At 43.3% G+C, this 21613-nt stretch overlaps 1 protein-coding gene across 1 annotated transcript in view; it reads right to left on the bottom strand.

The window, feature by feature from the left end:
- The window catches only part of EPHA4 (EPH receptor A4), a 104803-nt gene that overhangs the window by 33656 nt on the left and 49534 nt on the right, over positions 1-21613 (bottom strand). Inside the window, exon 5 of the mRNA XM_041475715.1 lies at positions 14025-14363. Coding sequence (XP_041331649.1) covers positions 14025-14363 — 339 coding nt within the window. The remainder of the gene's footprint in view (positions 1-14024; positions 14364-21613) is intronic.

The following is a 21613-nucleotide window of genomic DNA, read 5'->3' as shown; positions in this document are numbered from 1 at the left end:
TCCAGGCTCTGCAACCCAGTCACAGACCTCCGAGAAAAACAAGTGACAGGCTCTCAAACCCAGGGACCAGCTCACATCAGTTGTTTGTAATGACGTGTTCATAAAGAAAGGGGCTAGAAAATGAGATTTTAAAGACTGTTAACAGAGTATTATTATGTTTTAAACATTTCCTCTGTTTTAAAGTTTTCATTTCTTGCCTCTCGCAAAAGAACCTGTGCTGCAAATCTTGCCAAACCACAAAAGCTGGCTCTGACTTGCATCAAATCAAAAGCTTGAAGGAAAACCCAGGCTCTCAGCAGCAACAAATAGTAGTAGTTGAGGATTATTAGAGTGCTGTACTTTTACTACCTAAGTCAGCTTCATTTCTTGGTGAATAGCAGTGGCTCCACAAAGAGCCTGTGTATTTTCTGGGCTGCACATCCAGTTCTGTGTCACTTTTAGCACAGACTACTTCAACAAACCAGAACTGCTCTTATTTAGATCAAAACTATTACAGGAATTGAGATGCGACCAGAGTTCCCTGTGGTTTACATCAGAAATGAAGGGAGGATGAAGAAGATTTTTGCAAGCCCAGGAGATGGCTTGTTCTGGGGATCAAAGAGGGCCAGCTCTTGACAGCAATACATTATTTTCAGGTACTGGCTCCTCCAATTTTGAAGGCCAAATAATGATGTCAGTTTATGCAATGCAGGTCTGGAATTACGCCAAAGATCTGAATCTGCAAACTACAATCTCAAAGATTGCCTTAAACCAAAAGATTATAGAATCTACATAGCATTTAGCAAAAGAATTGTATTACAACTCAAGCATGGGGTCTGTTTCATCTGAAAACTGCTTGTTTTCTTTCTGCTAGCTTGCTAAGAAATCCTGTTGGCATGTTCTGACAAGGATAACTTAATAGTTGCCAACAGAAACATGGCAGAATACAGTGTATTTCCTGGATGTACAAATGCCAGTTTAAAACAAACAGGAAAACAAGCCTTTCAGTTGGAAGGCAATTTATAAAAATCTATCTGAACATCACAACCACTTAAAAACCCCAGCACCAAAACACTTCTAAATGCTAGAATGATTAACACGGAAGGGTGAACATACTTTGAGCTGAGAGTTGCTCTAGAAACTCTAGAGCTATAAGTAATTTGTTAATATGGATAATTAGTCAGCAGCTGTCTGACCCGAGCAGGTTTGGAGCCGCTGGTCACAAAGCAAGTCACGTTGCAGTTACTCTTCCCTCTAGTTGAGCTTGGAATTTGACCCAGTATAAACAGCAATAAATTTTGTAGCCTAAAGAAGCCAACACTGATGCTCCACTGCATTATATTGGCTTGAGAGAAGCAGGAAAAATGGGCCAGGCAGTCCAGACAAAGAGGGACTGCTGTGGGCCAGAGCTGTCCCACTTAGAGGTGGGAGCCCAGGACCTGAATTTGGGTGGGACATTTGTGGGAAGGACGTGCTGTAATCACCCTCTTGCTTCTCAGATGCTGGTGCAAGCAAGCACAGACCACCAGAAACCCCTCATGCTGTGACACAATGTACAGCAGCCCTGAGGACAGTGGCTCTGGGGGAGCTGAAAGGAGGAATTAGAGACCATAACCCCTAGCTATTAAAGCAGATAATAATGGTGGAAATGGAGCATTCCCCAACTGTTCAAAATAAGTGTCTGGAGCAAAATGCTCCATTTAGCATCTTTGCCTCAGGGCAGCTCTGCCTCACCCACATGCCCTGCTGTTCCTCCCAGGAAGCCAGAAGTAGCCACCAGAGTTAATTCCTGCCCAGAAATAGCCTGTCTTTCACCCTTGCACTGCTGCACAGGAGGAGGATCTGCTGAGCTGCCTTTTCTAAACAAACCTTACTCCCTCCCAGCCCCTTCCACCTGGAAATCAAAGCTACCCTTAAAAAAAAACAGTTACCCTCAAATGAGACCCCTATCCCATTTTCTAAGCCCTTCCTCAAGTCAAACAACCACCCAGCTACTCCTCCTTCATTTTGTCATCCTCCTGCCCACAGTTAAGAAATGTTTCACACACATATCATGAGTCAACACACAAGAAGGGAAGAGCTGCTCCTAAATTGCACAGAACCAATGAAATAACAGACTGTGCCCTGCAAACTACTTGCTGCGCACAGCTTTCAAGCCTCTTACAACAGTGTTTCAATAATCCATAAAACAACATAAAAAATACTGACCCTGCTGTTGTAATAGCCCAAGGGGGAACCCTGTCATGGGACAGCTCTCACCTGATGCCCCATGTCTGTATCTGTTAACAGAAAGCCTCACTTCTGCTCCCTGGTCCTTTCTTACACTTACCACCAAGTCACCTGAGCATGTGCTTACCCCAACAGCTATGGCATAAAGCTTAATCCATTATGGGGCAAATGTGTGATTTGGCACCCAAGGCAACACATCTCCTAACGCTGCTCTCCCTGGTTCTCACACAGTTACTTCTTATTTACTTGAAGCATGGATGTCTAGATGATGTATATACATGTGCTAAATAACGTCCTTTGTCACTTACCTTCAGCATTAAGAATATTAGATTTTGCAAAAAGTGCTGCTTAAAAGCCTTTTTAAAATCCAGACAAACAGAAGCCTCTGCCCTATTTGCCACTTAGATGCCTTGGAAATACTGAAGTATCTTCTAAACAAAATAAATAAATAAATAAATGGCATGAGTCATTCTGCTAAAGCAGCATTCGCTATTTTAATAAATAGATTTGGCCACATTGCCTCATCCTGGCTTCTGAAGTGCTGCAGTAATAGCAGAGACTTAGACTTTGCCATTTGGGTTTCTCAGATCAATCATCTAAAGTCAGAAATGGCAAGATTCTTGGGGGAAGAAAAAATAATAAAATGATAAACATTTTACTTCCACTGTGATCCACAGCTCCAAGAGCCACTGCAGGCTGGGTCTGAGCCATGCCCTCCTGAGCCTGGAGCACCCAACACAATCCAAACCCAGGACTCACTCGACAACAAAAATCACAATTCCCACCTTAACACCTGAGAGCATAAATTGTTTCAAAGCCACCAAAGGCAAGGTACTTCAGCCATATTTAGTTTCAGCTCCATCACACAGAAGAGGCTGGTGCAGAAGGTTTGCATTTATGTATTTACATTTCAGCTGAACATAAGCTATAAATTTTAATTGTAGTTGATATTCAGAGCATGCAGTTGGAACTCCAGTGAAGTACCTTCTGTACAAAGGTTAGATGGATTTGACATGATACCATCTCTGTGCTGTTGAGAAATTATTGAATCAAGGTTTGGGTGTCCTGGGCTCAGGTTAGTAGCACTTTGTGAAGAACACTGCTCTGACAGCACTTGGAGATCCTCATTCTTGCAGGATGCTGCAAAACACTCTGCCATGCTCCCCATCAAAGTGTCTCTTCTCCAGGGAACAAAGATACTCTGTGCTTTTGGAAAGTACCACAGAGAATCAGACCTTAAGCACACTTAACTCGCACTTGGAGCTCTCCCTCCAGGTCCTTCCCCTTTCCTTCACTCACAACGGGCAGATTTGTTCAGGAAATTAAAAATCATTAATAGACCCGATGAGAGAGAAAAAACTCTGCACACAGTGTTGCTACAAAAAGCAAAATTACCTATGTTTGCCACTCATTAAAAAAAAAAGTGATGAGGTACAAACTGGGGAAGAGTCCTAAGCTTCCTGAAACACATAAACCTTAAAATTAAAATCTTAGTTCATGATGTCAGTAGCCAATTACATCATAGGTGGCACATAATTAAACTTATAAAGGGGTTTCATTATTTCGGTTTTATGCTGGATACTGAAAACCAGTGCATTATTTGTTTTAAAATTGTGTCAATTGGAAAAACCCCAAGTGGAATCAGCAATTAAATATTAAAGGTGATTGCCTCAGTGTAAAAAACTCCAGAGAATAATTGGTTTCCTGTGCAATGCAAGTGCCATTACAAAGTCTGAAAAATTTCAATCCTAAAAATAAATAAATAAAATTTTTAAAAAATAAATAACCTTATGAGGTTATGAGGATGTTGACCTGTACAGGTCAACAAAGACCAGCCAGATTTATGTCCTGGAAGAGTACTGAGCTACAGTCTGGGCAAATAAAAGCCCATGAAAACAATAACTTGTGCAGCAGTCAAACAGACTTGTCTGTATTCCAAGTTTGGACCTTTGTCTCCAGTCCCATGTTCCAGCAGACAGGATGACACTGACTGACCTCTTGCAAAGGCACCACTGGGCCTGCACCCCCTATCTGGAGTGCCACGGAGAGCCCACAAACCCTGCAGCTCCTCCAGGACTCCCCTTGGCTGCTCATGCCCAGGGAGCTTGAAAAACATGGGATTTAACACTCAGCCACTTACACATTCCAGTCACTTTCTGCCTTATTTATGTGCATGCACAATATCCTGATAAACTGTAAGGGAGGCTGTGGCTACTCCATCTGCATTCCCTTTTATGCTGGGAAGATAAATTGGGGCTGATTCAGAGGACAGATTTAAAGAACGCAGTCTGTTACCGAGACAAGCACAATCTTCCCAGGGAGCCCTTGTAGCGGGTTGTCTCCAGATCATGCCTTGATTTGTTTGCTAAAATAAATGGGACAGCACACAAAACTCAATTCATATACCAGACACTTCTTCCAGCCCACTATACTTTCCTATTTTGCTCAGTCAAAACTGTCTTGTTCTATTATCTCTCAATAAGACCACTTAACGGCAACATAGAAAATTAAAAAGAATAAAAAGCTAATTAAAAATTCCAGTGCTTTCCTTTTAGCCTTTGGTAATCTGTGGAATTGGAAGACATTTCTATCCGAAACACACCACAGTTTAAGGGGTTTTCTGGCTGTAATAATGTATGGATGCTTTCAGTGTATTTTAATACAGGCAAAACCAAAGATATTTTATGGAGCAGTGGAAGAATTTAATAAAAAAATCAGAATCAGTCAATTGTCTTTTTAAGACTAGGTGATAGAATTCAATAGCAGGGATAAGAGTCCTAATAAACTCTGCAGGAACAGTTCAGAAGGCTGAGACAAAAGCTATCATTTCCTTTCAAATTAACAGTAGGATTTTTCCATAAGGGACGGTTTGAAATACAAATGACCACAGGAATAACATACAAACGCTTGAGCTTCCTACACCTCTTTTGACTGCACTTAAAAAAGTAAACACAAAACCACGGTCAACTTTTGTTATCGCCGGTTTCCAAATTGTTTCCAAATTCCACAATTTTCAGAGACCCTGAATCCATTCTCAGAGTGCACTCCAAGTTCTGGGGCTCTGGTTCTTGAATTTAGTAATGAAGACAGATTATCTTAATCTAAGGAGATGCCATGAAATCCTTCAAGTGGATGCAGAGAGAGGCTCCCACTTTGTTTGGGAGGGGACGCCCACTGGAGCCTTGCCACGATAATAAAGCGCTGCCTGCACACCAGTTCACACGTGGGGCTAAATCTGAAGTGACATTTCTCAATGAAAGAAGCAGTATTCACTCGTGTGCTCAGCATTTTGATGTCCACCAGAAGCTGGCAAACATGATTATAGGGAGCCAGCAGGCATGCCACAGCTCTATTTAGCCCTCACGGTTTAGCACAGCACTATGGAACACATAAATAAAATATAACGGGCTGCCTTGGGATGGCATTCTGGGAGTGGGATTTCATGCATATGGATGGACTTGACACACATTTCACAAGGACAGAATATCTGAACCAGAATGGGCTGCTTCACCCACCCTTTGGGGTCAGTTCAGCATCCTGCCCTCCAAACTATGAGCCAATGCAGAAACTTTTGGGCTTCAGGGACTAGTGATGTTTATTTGTGCTACTCTGCATGGCATTTTAATTAGTAACTGTGTGGATTTAAAAACTGTGAATGGACACACAGGGGCAGTTGCGTAGCCTAGCTTTTGTGTTTCTACTCTCTCAAAAAAATCCTGTTTGAGGACATCAGCAGGGGGTTAATGGAAGCTTTGATAAAGTTCTCCCAAGCCTTTTATTGTTGCTGAACTACTGACTGGACTCTGCTGTCTCTCTGGCTGCTTTCCAATTTATTTAGTCAGCTGCAAAAACAACTAGAGAATTTAGAAGCCCATCTAAACATTTAGTAGCCACAAACATTCTTGGGCAAATTCTCCTTCCACATGAAAATATTTCTATTCCAGTTGTTTAAGGGAAGTGCTCACACCAATTGTCAAGATCCATGAATGGGAAATGTCAGTTTGCTGCCAGGGAAAGTGAGCACACAGTTAAATAGTCTGGGGCAAATAAAAGCTGCAGGACTGCATCTCCATCTGTGTCAGTTTGGTAACTATTCATCTGTACCAACATCACTGAGACCAGAATTTTATGCCTCCTTGAAGTAAATTTAAATGACTTAAATATGATCAACACTACCCAATACTGAAATTAAGCATCTCTTTCCCTAGGAGGATGTGTAACTAACTTCCATTTTCCATAGCAAACCACGAGATCTTTTAAGAAAAGTGACCAAACTTTTATTTAAATCTGCAATTACATCTTGGCTCTATCTGACATGCAGCTTGTCTAAGCTGTTCACTGAACCCTGAAGCTGGTTATTTACCAAGGATCTTTAGAAAGCACTTTTTTTTTTTCCTTCCGACCGAGACTTGTATCCCCCACCTTGAATACAAATTCATGGAAATGGGTGGTGCAGACAGCTTTGCCAGAAAGCAGGCAGTTGTTATTTTAATTATTATTTCTTTGTGGAATGCTGCAGTTACCTTAAAATAATAATTTAATCCTTCTCAACAATAGTTTTCCCAGTTTTGTTTTTAAGATGGGAGCACGTATGCCTATAACTACACATTTATTACAGACCATCAGTTAAAGCCTCTGCAAGAACACGGAGTTGTTAAGAAGAAACTCCCACTTGCATCTGCCAGCTTGGAGAAGCTCCTTACTCAGACACTTAAACTTACACACGTAATTAAACGTGCAGCAGAAGAAACCTGAAGCAGTCAACACATGACATCTTCAAATCTCTGAGAAATCTCATGCTCAATGCTGAAATTTGCCCATTCAAAAGTATTCCCTCCCCACTGTTCAGTTCCACACAATTCCCAAATTTCTAGCACTAGGATCACTCTTCTTTCTGGATCTTTTCTGGATCTCCCACTCCATTAATATTTGAAAGATCTGTTGTTTCCCAAAATACACCGTTTGGTTTGCTGCAGAAATCTTCACAGTAACTCCTGTCAATGTAAATCTTCAGATGTCCAAAGCCAAAACACAAGTCCCTTTGAAAGCCAAAGCAGGGGAAGGAAAGGCAGGTGAAGAAAAGGCTGTCCTGCACATCCTGGCAGGTCACCTCACTGATCAGGGCAGATAAAACCCAGCAACAGCTTGTGCCAACCCTCCTGCTTGCACAATGTGCAGGGGGGATCGCTGCTCACGTCTAGCAGAAAAACGTGAAGCCTTAGAAACCCCACTCATTTAGATTTGAAATGAGAAAGTTGCATATAATTACCCTGGAATTTTGCAAGATGCTGTGTAAGAAATCACTGAGAGCATCATGCTCATTGATCACCCCTTTTCCAAGTCCTTGCTTACTAGTTTTGATTTTCTTTCCTACTGAATTCAGGCTTGACACAGCTACATTTGGGGAATAAGGAGACTGCTGATCTATCATCCTTAGTACAAACACCCTAAAACAAAGTAAGAACACCCCTTTGCAGCTCCCCTTTCCCATTACCCTGACATTGTACAGAAAAAAGAAAGCAGCCAGTAGTATCACACTTCCCATGCTCTGGACAGCTGGCACACATCCAGATGTTTGCCAAGAGATTATTTTAAATCAGGTTTGTTGGGAACTGGGTGGCCAGGGTGCTGTGACTGTTTATACACACCCAGATACGTGCATGAGTTTCCTCACGGGTTTGTGTGCCTGAAAAAGGACTACTGGAACAGGCTATTTGTATCCTTTGGCTGTGGGGAACAAGTAACTGGAAAGGGTGGGACTGTGCTGGTAGCAAGTACTTAGAATAAAAATAAAGAACTAAATTGACTCTTGGATGCCTGTGAAGGCTACAGACAGACCAGCTGTGCCCAGCATCTGGAGTGCCACTGGCTCCCCAGCTTGGGCAGTGACATGAACTCACTCACCCTCCTGCACCTCTCCCAGGTGGGCCCTCGGGCTGGATGTCACCTCAACACCCTCCAAAGGTCCAGAGACTCCTGAGGAACAGCCTGGCCCAGCACCTTAATCCTTCCCTCCACAAAACCCCACAGCACAGCCCCATCCCCACATCACCCCCGGGAACTCGGCAGGGGCCGGGCTGGAGAGCTGATGTGCATGAGCATCCCCACAGCCTCACTGGGCACTAGGGAAGGGGGATGCCAGCACAGAAAATTACTTATTTTGCCAGCTTACACTATTTCATAGGGTCTGTGAAACTATGACATGAGTGTATGATGAATTCTGTCTTCACATTCATAGAGCTCCTTTGCCGGCTATTTGGAGATGAAGTCTTCCTTAGGGTTATACAGCCCTTCAAAAATTATCTTTCAACACAACAATAAACAGCTCTTCACCAGGACTGCATTAAAAAAAGAACATTTTTTTGCAAGAGCTGAGCATAAAACTAGCAGTCTGATTGACTAGAGACCTTGTGATTTTTAAAATCAAAATTAACTTCCTTCAGCACCTCCCTATCGATAAGATTCTTAATATGCACATAAATATCACCACACATAAAATCAAAAAATGTTATGTTCACTCTCAGCAAACAGAAATTATTTACTATTACTTGTATTGAAACCAGGATTTTAGTCAAAGAACATGAGGGAGCTTAGAGAATCAGATGGATTGATCAACCTTCAGAGTAACAGTTAATTTTATTTTGCCGTAGTAGTTTGAGGGTGTTCATGCAGTCACCTAAAGAAAGCTCTGTGACTGAAATCTACTTAACAATGTCTTTTGATGTTTCACTACAGAGCAATTCTTTATAGGTAAGTTAAAAATATCCAGGAAAATAGTGCATTAGAAAGAAAATACTAAAATCCTTAGTTTTCCCGGCCTTGGCATGCATTGCTTTTGATCTACCTGAGCAACTATTATTTTTTTGACACGAGGAGTGCACACTGACCAAGGGCAATATATGTCCATGAATTTTTACTGACTGCAAATGTAGCTCAGCACAGGCTAAACCACAGTGGCATAATGTAAGACCTTATATGCATTTTCTGTGCTGCTCTGTACAACACGTGAGGAATGCTAATCAGCGTTTGAAAGGAAATGTGGGCTTTCAAAGAAGACCCACCAAAATGCAAAATGGGAATATCTATTCCCCTACCAAAAAGTCCAGTAGAACTTATGAGTCATAACTCCCAATTCTTCCCCTACTACCCCTGCCATTCTTGACTTAAAATATCAGCTTCCTCAAGGGATTGGGATCTTTCAGATTTGGTTTTTTTTTTTTTTTTTTTCATTTTAGTAAAGGAATTAAGAACATAAACAACAAACAAACCTAAAGGCTAAATAAAACTGAGTAACAGCTGACATTTCCCTTCTCTGCACTGGAAGTCAGTATTTTGGGCTCACCACAACTGCAGCCTGTCCCAGAAGAATACTCAATTCCCATGGATCTTCTCTGGGGTGCTGAAATCCTGGTGGCACCGTGACCCATTTTAGCTCCTTCCTGGAAAGGGCACTGCAGCACTGCAGGGCTCTGAGGTCCAGGATTTGGGGAGCACACAGGAGAGGGGCAAGGACTGCAGCACTGCCAGCTCCCTGCTCTGCCAGGGATGGGGCAGCTCTGGGACAGTGAGCACACAGCTGCACAGGCCAGGAGAGGGGCACTGCACACACAGAGGGGCTGGGCAGAGCAGTGACAACAGGAGCAGGAATAACCGGCACAGAGAGCCTGAGATATTCGCCAGAAAGATCATTTCTTGATCCTGAGCACAGGCAGCTTGAAAACATCCAGGGTGATGCAACGGGAGAAGTAAGTTTATTTATATACACTGTATTTTCATCCTAATTGGCACATCCTGCATCCATCCAGCTCTGCTGATCCACTTAAGGAAACACAGAACCCAAGGTAACCTAACAAGGTAACAAATCACCAGGCAGGTTGTTTATTCAGAAATATCAACTGCTTTAACTCCTACAAGCAAAGGAGCGAGCAGGACACCCATCCTTCATAAAAGGCAAACAAAACAAAGGGAGCCAAACAAGCAGGAAAATGAGTTTTTGGATTTTAAATCTCATTTAAGCCTGTGTAGGCTCTGCCCCCCACACCACTCCCCTGCCTTACAAATGCCTTCAGCATCCATGCAAAAACCTTGTCCCTGTGGCACTGCCCCCTCGGATGGGCACACAGGGGGACTGAGCAGGGAACCTGCCTCTCAGGCTGGACACAAACAGCTCAGCTGTTTCATCCTTACTAAAAATATAAACTGCTCAGCGCATCTTCAAAAGAAAACCACACAAGCTTCCTGAATGCTGCGAACAAGATCTTTTTATTGAGAGCTTTTCTTTTAATTTTGAACAGCTTCGCAGCATTAACCTTAGCAGAAAAAAAAAAAAAAAACAAAAAACCACAAAGCCTGGAGATTTCTGAGCTACTCAGCCAACAGCCTGATAGAGTTCCTCACTGGAATTGGATTCTCCTAGCAGCATCACATGAGAATTGCTGGCTTGCATTTCTTCCACAAATCATTTCACAATTTTTTAAAGATGGACAAAGCACTGATTTCATTTCACTGAAAAGTGAAAACCCAAAAGCCTCCACTACCAGTGGTGAGACCCCAATATCAGCACTTGCACTACTCAGTGTGCTAAGGACACTGGCTCCAAGTTTCAGCAGCTCAGTTCCATCCTTGCTTTTTCTATTTTTTAAATCTTATATCAAAAAAGAGTAATGGTTCCCAACTCAAAAAAAAACCCAAAAAATTATACTAAACATGCAGAACAATGAGCTGAATTAAATCAAAATTCTTAAAATGTCACAACACTGAAGTATTTCACTAGGAGATAGAAATTTTTACGTGCTTCAAAGCCTGAAAATTAGTTTTTTTTTCTTTAAAAAGGCAAGTTTTAAAACCAATACCTTTTCCAAAGAAGCAGAAAAAATACTTTTTTCAAACGATTTTTGATCCTACTTTGGATGGCAAATCTTATTCTCATTTAAATACTTTTCTATAGTATCGGAAACTGAAAAGAGTTTCTAAACGAAGAGTGGAAAGTAAACTGCCTCATTTCATTATCTCAGGAGTAAAACGACAAAAGCAAACAAAAACCCACCTGTGCTTTTCAACTGCACCTTTTATGTCCCTGCAATGCATTCCATGAATTTTGTGCTGAATATACCACAAGTGATTTCTCATTGCTTTCTGCCTGTCTCCAAATGCACACCTTCCATGGGGGTTGGCACCACGGCAAGCAAACACAGACACTCGGATTCCTGATCCTCACGTCAGAAACTGCTTGGAAAATTTCTGCCTATTTTCTTCACATTATATGGTTGCATAATTGGAAGGTGAAGTTGTTTTGAGGAAAAATTCCCTAGTCTCTTGCATACTCATCATTTTTACTGAATTTAACTCAGAGATGCACCTCTTGCAAAGAGTTCTAGCAAATTCTCCAGAAGAAACCCAAAAGCACTGCTCACATGCAAAGAATTATTAAAAACTCCCCATATTGAAAACATTTTTTTTCATATCAAGCACAAGCATAGAGAGCACAACCAATGAAGCAATTTACAAATTTTTGGTGTTGGTGGCTTCATTTTTATTAGTAAAACAGGGAAGAAGTGATATTAAGGGAGGGGCTTGGCTCTAATTTGAATTTAGAATTGCCTTGAAGAAACTAAGGCAGCTTTACATTAATGTAAGAAAGGTGCAAGATGAAAACCAAGCTTGTGGCAGTGCACCATCATAACATGATTTCTTTATAATGAAATACAGTGAAAGAAAATTAGTGGCACAAGGATTTTAATGCACCCCAGACACACATTTACAATGATTAAACAGATGAGTACTTGTAAAACCCAAGGGTCTAACTTTACAAACCTTTACTCAAGCAAGCAGTTTCACCAAAATCAATGGGACAATTTGCATATGTAAGGCTATTTATGTCAGCTGGGATCAGTAGGTTTAGGCCACACATTTCTATTTAGATCTTCTGTGCAGCAGAAACCACAAAGTTGTATGAAGAATGGAGAACACTGCACCTTGGAGTTAATTTTCATTTATACCAGTATAATTTTCTCCGTCCCTCTGACGCATTTGATAAACCGGGCATGTTTCGAAATTGGAAATGTTGGCAAAAATACAAATTTCCTGATGGGAAGAATACTACTCATGGATAATAAACAAAATCAATTCTTATTTGCATATTCAATCAGATTTTGGTTTGCATATAAAAGCATAAGATGGTAGAATTTTCACACGGTAGATGGATCCCGCTCACTTATTCATGCATATATGCATCCACTAATCCTTACACATGCCAAAATCAGTCAGAAATACTCTCTTTGCTAGGCATTCACAGCACAAAAACACTGTCCCTGCTGCTGTTCTCAACCTTCTCTTTTCGTATAGCATATGACAGCACTCTCCCACGGCTTTCTCCCAAGACTCCCTAATAGCCCCTGCTCTCTATTAGTCTTCTTTTCACTAGGCAAAGTGATGGCTTGAATTTTTGAATCATAATTTAAAAGGGATGCTGTCAACTGTATATGAAGAACAAAAAACACTGGACCAGATTTTCAAAGGCGCTTCAGCATGGACTTGACAATTTCGCTTGTAACTGTCACTGCAAAATTGAATGTATCTCTCACTGGTGATACTGACATGTCCTGGACTACAGCTAAAATTCTCAGATTTAGACTATGGCTACCTATTTTTCACACACACACCTACTATGAAACAGAATTCAAAATATTTATATGGTCTGGTCCTATCAAAATATGCAATATTAATATTGTCTCAAGCACTGTAAGCCTGGTAATAAATGATACCCTGTGAGCTACGCTCCGAGGTGCTGAATGCCTGCAACATCTGTGGGACCTGAAGGCAATCAGCACTCTGAGCCATCAGATAACAGGTTTGATGGTCTTGTAGCCAGTCTGACAGTCTGGATATCTCATTTGCATTTAGAAGACTGTCATATTCAAATGTATATAATTTTGTGCATTAAATTAAAAATTCAACTGGAACCTTGTGCGTTAAAACCAAGCTGGCTGCAAACTAAGAAATGTTTTTATGGAATTAAAGAAAAAGATCAAACAAATTAGCACCAAAACGAAATGGCAATCTGCTGCTGCAGCCTTTGCCCTTACTAGGTCAAGCCTGGGGTACCAAAAAAGCAGAGCTGCCCAGGGTATCTGAAATAATCTTGTAGACACAGAAATAGTATTTCGCTCTCCCAGATGAATGAAATGCAAAAATCAGTCAGCATGAAGTTGAAAGCTCATATAGGATTTCTACAGCAATGCCAGCTCTGATCAATTGAAACATTGTCAGCAGCAGGTTAAGGAGGTATTTATTTAACAAGGGGACAGAATCTAATTGACTTTCCAGGAGAGGAGAGCAAGCAGGCAGGCGAGCAGGCGCCCAAACGTTCCGCTCGTTGAGCCTTACACAGCCCTTTTTCAAGGGGGGCAGGAGCACAACCCTGTGCTCCCCAGACACGTATTTTGCCCTCTGCAGACACCAAGGACATCCTCGTGTCCCTGTACAGGGTGTCCCCTGGAAGGAGCAAAGGTGCTGATGGGCCAGGAGGGATCAGGGCAACCGTGCTGTTGTGCTTCTGCAGAATGCCTCCCAGTGTCCTGCCTGCGTGCTGCAGCACAGCCTGCTCCCAGACAGACACAGCACCCAAACCCTCCTCTCTCCCTGCCTCTGAAGCATTTAAACTATCCATATAAATCACCAGAAAATAAGGGTTTGACCCAGTTACACATCTTAGGGCTCCCTGCATTCATTTGCTAATGCTAAATGTAATGGAAATCACAGCTTTCCTAAAAACCAGGCAGCAGAGACAGGAAGGGAACTGCTGTTTATGTTCCTACCTGCTTGGTTAGTTGTCACAGTGACTGACACAGCCTGGTCCTGGCTGGGGTTTTGCTTGGACACTCCATTCACCGCCCAGACTTCAAAGGTGTAGTTGGTGTGTGCCAGGAGGTCGGTGATGGAGACTTTGGTGGTTTTCAGGCCGTTCTGCTGGGGGCTGAAGTGCACCCCGCTGCCACAGGAGCGGCAGCGGCTGAGCTCGCCCGCCCCGCACCTCTTGCACACCACGTTGTAGGAGATGTCCTCCCGGCCACCTTTGTTCTGCGGGGGGCTCCACTCCAGGTTCACTGAGGTCTCGTTGACATTGGAAATCAGGTGCTGGGGAGCAGATGGAGGGCCTAAAAAGACAAAGTTCACGTGTTTTCAGTTAAGGGGAGAAAAAAAAACTTACATACATCAGAGTTAAGGGTCCCAGATGCTGTGCAACTCCCATTTAAGGACAGCAGAGATCAAGCAGAATTTTACTTCTCTATGTTCATAATGAAGGCAAAAAAATTAGCTGGTAAGTCTAACTCCGATCTCTTTATCTGATGAACGAACAGTGTTTTCAGCTCTAAATGAGCCTGAAAGCTCAGTATTGCCATTAAACAAGAGTAGGACTTTTTCCCTTTCATTGTTTATACTTGTTATGAAAAATGTTAAATTTACAAATCTTGCACTCATTTTTTTCCATGATCTCCTAAGCAAAGCATCAAATGCACAAACTTCTGCTTCACTTGAGATTTTCAAAATCCCCCATTACCTGCAGGCAGACTCTCATTGAAATTATTACAGAAATATCTCAGGGTATCTTTTTCTGAAAAATATAAGTGCAATATTTCCAGATAAGTTGATGTCAAATCACATTCAGTGAACACTGAAGCCCACCAAGCAGGGACCTGAACATGACACTTCAGCATGCAGGATGGAGATTTGAGTAGAAAGCCAGACACAGAACTAAGGCTTTGAAGGATGGAAAATGAAGTGTACAACAGGGGAGTGCTGGAGAAAGTGAAAGAACTGAAGAGGAAAATATGGTGAGCATCTGAAGGAAGGGCTGATATAAGAAACCTGGTGAGAAACAAGAGACCTTGGCAATAAGGCTGGATTTGAGACACAAGGTGTCAGCTTTTCCACCACAGGGATGGGAGACTTCATAAACACTAGAGAGCTCCCAGATGGTTCCACACAGGGATGTGGGATCAGAGCACAGAGCCCAAGGCAGGCTGGGCAGAGCCCCTCCTGCACCGGCAGCACCTCTCCAGAGGTGCCATGGCCAGCGCTGCCCTGCCTCGCACCGACCAACACGCGGCACAAATCCTATTTATGTGCTTAAATCCCCACAGGCCTCAAACCCACAGGCAAATTGAAAATGCAGAAGAGCTAATCCTGCAACTCTTAATCTAATTTCAATGCAGTCGAGACACACTTTTTGTACCCTTAAATTTAAGGCAGATGATTCAGAGTGAAGCCATGAAAGAGATGGGTATTTCATCCATCCCAAAAAGCTGCCCTGACCATTGCCAGGCAGCCTGCTCTGGGGCAGAGCACACAGCTACCCTGACACACACAGTGCTTTGGGATAGGGCTGCAGGTAAGCACTGCATCAAACAGAAATGAGACAGAATGAGAATGGAGACTGCAAAATGTATCAATCCAAACCAGAACACAGGAAAAATAGCTGTGCTTACTAACTACTGATAGTCAGAGCTTTACATACAAATATTATTAGCAGAAAAACACTAGAAATAATTTTGGAAAGTCACAAATTCAAGACACTGGAAAGCTCATGAAAGCTTCTTAGATTTCACCAAAATACATTTGATTGTTGCAATTCAAAAGAAGTTCATCTAGATCTCCTTGCAGAAAAGGAAGGAAAGGAGAAAGTTCTGGCAAATTTGTCAAACATTATGAAACTATGAACCTGGCAAAAAAGAATCAGCCAGCACCAATAGTTCCATTAAGTGTATAAATAAATAAGTCATAATCTCTCATATGCCAAAGGTACAAAAACAGTCATTGTGGTAAAACAGGAACCAAATACATTGAAAATGTGAAATTCTACTGAAATTACAAAGTGACTCATCAAGTGTAACAGCAAAAAGGTTAAGGGATGACTGTGGGGAAGATTAATTGTGGCTCCCTCCTTAATTTATCAGGTTAATCTCAAAGGAAGCCTGAGGCCTGAACAGGCTGCATAAGACAAGGTTTTGAAGGCTGCATCACCTCCTCAGGTCTGTGCTTGAAGCCACCTGATAAAACACATGCTCAACAGGAGACAGGACTTCGATTTTGAGAGAGGTAGCTAGGTTAAGAAAAGAGTCTTAAATGACATAGAGCTCAAATAGGCCTTCAGTACCCAATGAAAGGTCTCTGCTGCAGGAGCAGCTAAACAGGGATTGTTTGTCTGTGTTTACTTCAAAAATACAAAATTAATATATTTATTTTGAAAGGAGGGAAATCCTCCCTTCTTGCCAAACCTTTGAAATAGTCTCCAAGTTAATCAGGGTTGACAGGTAGAATTACTGCAAGGAGAGCTGAGTCTAGCCCCTGAGCCAGGGAGCCCTGCTGCCTGCTGCTCCACCAGGCTGCCATTCATGGCTTTTATTTATGCTCTGGCAGCATTTCGGACTCCTAAGGACAAAACCCTTTTACTCAAAGATCAGTTACTGAACACAGCAAGAGACGTTTCCTGATCCAAAAACCAGATGAGAAAGAAAAAGGAAAGAAACTGGTTTTAATCTCTGTTCAAGTGGAAATGGAGGCAGAGGGAGATGTGGTGAGACAAGGGCACACAAGACATGCTTTGCACATCTGGGCAGTGGTCAAAACTGTCACAAGTCCCAGCCCAATGCCTCTGTCCCATTAGCAGCTCTCCTTCCCCCAAAAGCTGGCTTTGCCAGCTCCCCTGGGTACGAGAAAGTGGTCTCTGCTTAGCCTGCATACACAAGCTTTCTTTTCAAAAATAAACTCTGAGTGCAATGAGGTGGAAGACACTCCTGAAATCGTGAACTCAAGCGGCAGCTCAGGAACTGAACCTAACTCTCCACCCTGGACTTCCCCAAACTGCCTCACACCTGGGCTCTCTTCAGGGCAGGCAGGTGCACAAGGTAACAACACCTGTCCCTCTGCACTGTCAAGGGAATGGAAAACCAACACAAGCCTCTGGGGGAACAGCAGCCTCAGCAGGCAGCAGGCCCAGGTGCACATTGCACAGTGAAGGTCTGCCCTGCACAGAGCAGCAGCCAGAGACTCTGGGAGCTGAGGCTGTGTGTCCTCCCAGAGACTGGTCAGGACCTCTCAGCAGCAAGCCCTGAACACAAACTACTCCTGTGGGAAACATCAAGAGCTTGATAGAGAGGAAAAGCAAAGGGCGTTTTCTTACAGTGTTCATTTGCTGCAGCCATACACGAGAGCATCCACTCGGAGCACAGCCAGGAGCTGAGATGAGGTGCTGCCAGTGAGAACACCTCCTTCCCCAGGCAGCACCAGCTCTGCCAGGGCCAAGAATATCCTCATTCCATGGGAGTATTCCTGAAGCAAAGACCTCCATGGGGGGAGGGTTCACACTGCCACAGCTGCAGTCTGAAAGATGTCCCTCTTAGCTCAGATACAGCAGCCAGTTTGGGGTTAAACTCAGACTTTGTCTCATGTCCATTAAGATATTTTCCAAGGCTCTAAGTCCAGTTTCACATGGGAAAATGTGCCAGAATGAATCAAGCTCCTCAGAAGCAAAAAGTCAGTAATTAGTATGTGGGACAGGGCATTGCAGTGTCTAAACAGAGACGCGGCGAAGCGGAAAACCAGGGAAGCAGATGCTTGCAGGTCACAGAGATGAGTGCACCACCTCCAGCATGAAAAGGAAGATGCGGGGGAGTCTCCAAATGGTGGGCTGACATTACAGTGAGGGGAAAAGCAATTTCTTTTCTTCCTGGAGTGCAGTCATCAATGGAGCTGTTGGCACAGGGAGCGGGGAATAGCTTCAGATTGATGGGCCTGGTTTCAGATGTTGAAACACAGGGCGGATCCCCTCCTTCAATGGTGATCAGGATTTGCTTTGTTTCTGACAACAGAGCCGCTGCCCATAGATGAAACAAACCCTTTCAGGGCCAGGGCAGGCTGCAAAGGCCAGGATAGTACCTGGATAAACCCATCTAGCAGGATCCCACAGGGAACAGCATCTTGTCAGCCAGACCGTCACCCCCACACAAACCTGTGTCCTCTGGCAGAAAAATCTAGCTACAGGGCAGATGAGAGAGGAGACAAGGACCTGTGCTTCTGAATCACCACCACCATCTGCAATTTTGTCACAAGTCCCACGATCTACAGCATTTTTCATCAATCTCCTGCCAATGGAAGCTTGCTATTGCATGGGCTATTTGGCACTGTGGAAGAATGGAGCTAATACTGCCACACTGCCTGGAACAGTTTGAAAATGTGACAGTTCCTACAGGAAATCAAAATTAAATCTGAACATTTTAATTCTGAAAACCAATTAATTTTAAAATTCATTTTATGATGTTAGGAAGGCAGGTGCTGTTGTTTTCCCTGCACAGGACAACAGAATCTGAGGGTGGATCTGCAGAGCCACTCAGTCTTCTCACATCAGTGACTGCACAGGGGACACAGTTTGATCATGGGGCCTGAAAGCCGGATCCCTCTCCAGCCCCTTTAACCAGCACCCTGAACGGACAGGGGGGCTCCTCTGTGGGAACACAGGGAACGGAAGTTTTCAATTTTATTCCTTCCTGGGGCTCCATAAATCTTGCTCCACAATAAAACCATCAAAATCAAGTGAGCCATGAAGCAAATGGGAAGGCCCTGGGTGGAGCAGTTCATTGTGTGTGTCAGGGCTGAGGGAAACACTGCAAAGTCTGTTTAGCAACAAATAATCTTCATCAAGCTAATCTTGCTATCCTCCCCAACCCTCCTATTTGATTTCCTTAAATATATTGGGCAATGCACATTGTTTGGCTTTCTCTTGCTGCAATAGGCTATAGCCATTCCAGCTGTCTTTCATCCACAGATAGAGAGATCTGTCTTAAGGACAATGCTCCCTACGTCAAGCAAACATTCAGCAAAACAAGAGTTTTTAAGGCGTTAATAGCATAGGCACTACTTGTATTAAAAGGACTGACGTATTTTAGCACTCATTCTACAACTTCAGGCAGTATTTTAACTTCTCATTTATCAACATTTTTCTCCCTTCCTTCCTACACTCAAGTCTCTCTCCAGTCAGAAGCCTCCCACACGCACCTGTACAACTGACATGGACCTGCTGAAAACCACGACAAGGGCACATACCAACACCTGACTGTCTCCTTCCTTCCTTCCTTCCAGACCACAGGAGATCCCTGTGTGCCAGCAGTCTGTGGATTACAGGTCTCTGTGGGCACACTTAAGGAGCTTTGATGATGCATTAGCAGGGATCAAGCCTGGTCCAAGCGCTGCAGTGACTCACAGGGAGCTTCCGCAATGAAGACCCGGTAATGAACTTGCTCTCCAGGACTGAAGCAGCACCTGTGGGGTGCAGATGGCAAAGGGACACAGCTGGGAAGCAAACCAAGCTGCAGACTAACACTGGGCATAATAACACCTCAGTAAACTGTTTATTTGCAGGGAGTACAGTATTTTCCATTTAAATCAGCTGCCCTAAAGACTAAAGGGCATCAGAGATAGTTGAGTCAAACATCAACAGGTTGTTTCACTGTTGTTTGGATGCCATCCAGCTGAAAACGTTATCCCAAAGCCCCTTTCTTCCTGTCCCCGAAGGACAGCAGCACAAATGTAGGAGGCTCAGCCTCATGAACCTGCCAAAGCCATTCTGCCAAGGAGAAAGAACGTCTACCCCAATGCAATGAATGATTTCAAAGAAAGATAGCACAAAGGGGATTAGCTACAACTGAGTGAATATTCCTGCTGCCCTGCGGGATCAGCCTGCCCAGCCCTTCATGCACACCACAGGGAAGCACAGGCCCCAGGACTGCAGCGTGCCAAGGACAGGTCTAACCAGGGCAGGCCAGAACTGCAAGTGCAGCACCACCACAAAGGCACAAGTGGGGAGGAGAGAGCCCCTCCCCTGACAAGTGCCATACACCACAAACCCGTACAAAGCCATGGCACAGGACATGCTGTAGCTGGGCTCCTGAAGCTGATGGGGCTCCAGGGAGACAGGCAGGCACGGGGTGGGTTGGTTGCGCAGGGAGACTCCAACCAGGTCAGTCCTCCCTTCCTCCCTACAGCTGCAAACCCAACCAAGAAATATCCCTGAAAACTAACCCTGGGATTTGAAGGCAGACTTGTAAGGGCACTGTGCTGGGGAACTGTATTTAAATGGTTATGACAGAGGTTTTAATATCCCTGGTTTTACATCTTCCTTTTTTATTACTGATCTGCCCAGCAAGGTGTTTCTCTAAAAGTCTCTGTGGGTGTATGCGGTAAATTCAATTACAGTTTTCTACAAGGAGACCAGACAGACTTGTTTGACATCAAGAATACTGTCTTCACTAAACCAGTTAATTTAGTTCAGCAACAGTGTATGGTTAGGAGGCGTGGATTAAAGCACAGAGAACGGAGATGAGAAAGAAATGATTCCCAGCAAAACAGCTCCCAAGTGACCTTGTTGTCCCATAAAATGAGAAGAAATAAAGAAGACCATGCAGCTTCGTTCTCTGCTGCCCCAGGTGACAGGACTCCAGAATCCCACTTCCAGACAACTAGCAGCTCCAAATTTTGGGCAAACAACTTTCATTCACCAAAGGCAGACACGAGTTAAAAAATTCCTCTTTCCTTTTCTCAGAGGTCCCATGGCCACAGGACTGAAGATAAAGTTGAGGGCTTTGGTTTGGCCAATTTTATCAGATACAAGTAGCCTTTATATACTATTTTCCTATGTTGAGAAACAAAAACATCACAAAACAAACCAAAAGGCACTTCAGCACAGGGTTCTGACAATTAATTCCTTTAAAGTGAATTTAGCACGTCCAAGAAACCCACTTTGGTGGCACCCAAAATAAAGCTCTCTTAGCCACAAATAGCTGCCTGTCTGCACGTTTCTGTCACAGCCTGGCAGAGGGCTCCTTCAGGAACTCCTTTTTTTATGCCAGCTTAGTCTTCAGCCATCAACAGTGGTAGTGAATTATCCTGGCAGCAACATTACCCATTAAGGCCTGAACTGATATTATCAGTATTAGGACTGTAACCACATCTATTTACTACTAGCCTCTGTTATAGTTAAGATTTATTACCTTGAAAGATCTGGCTGTGGGAGGAGATCTATTAAAAATGCAAACTGAAACCCACACTCTCCATGGAAGTGCTAATGGAGATATTTCAAACATATACCCTCAAGAAGGCAAGCCTTTGTTAGGAGCATCCCATCAGTCACCAGATCAGTGCATTTAAAATGCACCTCCTTTAAAAGAAAAATGCTTTCTAAAGGTATGTATGTGACTAAGCAACTAGCATGATGAAACTTTTGAGCCCTGGAAGGAGAAAATTATTAAAAAGATAATTTACTCCATCTGCTTGGGCACGTGTGTAAAAGCACATTTCTCCAGCAGGTAAGGATGTCCCTGCAGCCAGGGCAGTGGATAATTATTTTCAAGTG

The sequence above is a fragment of the Pyrgilauda ruficollis genome, unplaced genomic scaffold, assembly GCF_017590135.1.
Source record: "Pyrgilauda ruficollis isolate IOZ18807 unplaced genomic scaffold, ASM1759013v1 scaffold36, whole genome shotgun sequence".
NCBI lineage: Eukaryota > Metazoa > Chordata > Aves > Passeriformes > Passeridae > Pyrgilauda > Pyrgilauda ruficollis.
Note: the sequence above shows the minus strand (reverse complement) of the source record. Positions and strands in the feature narration are given on the sequence as shown.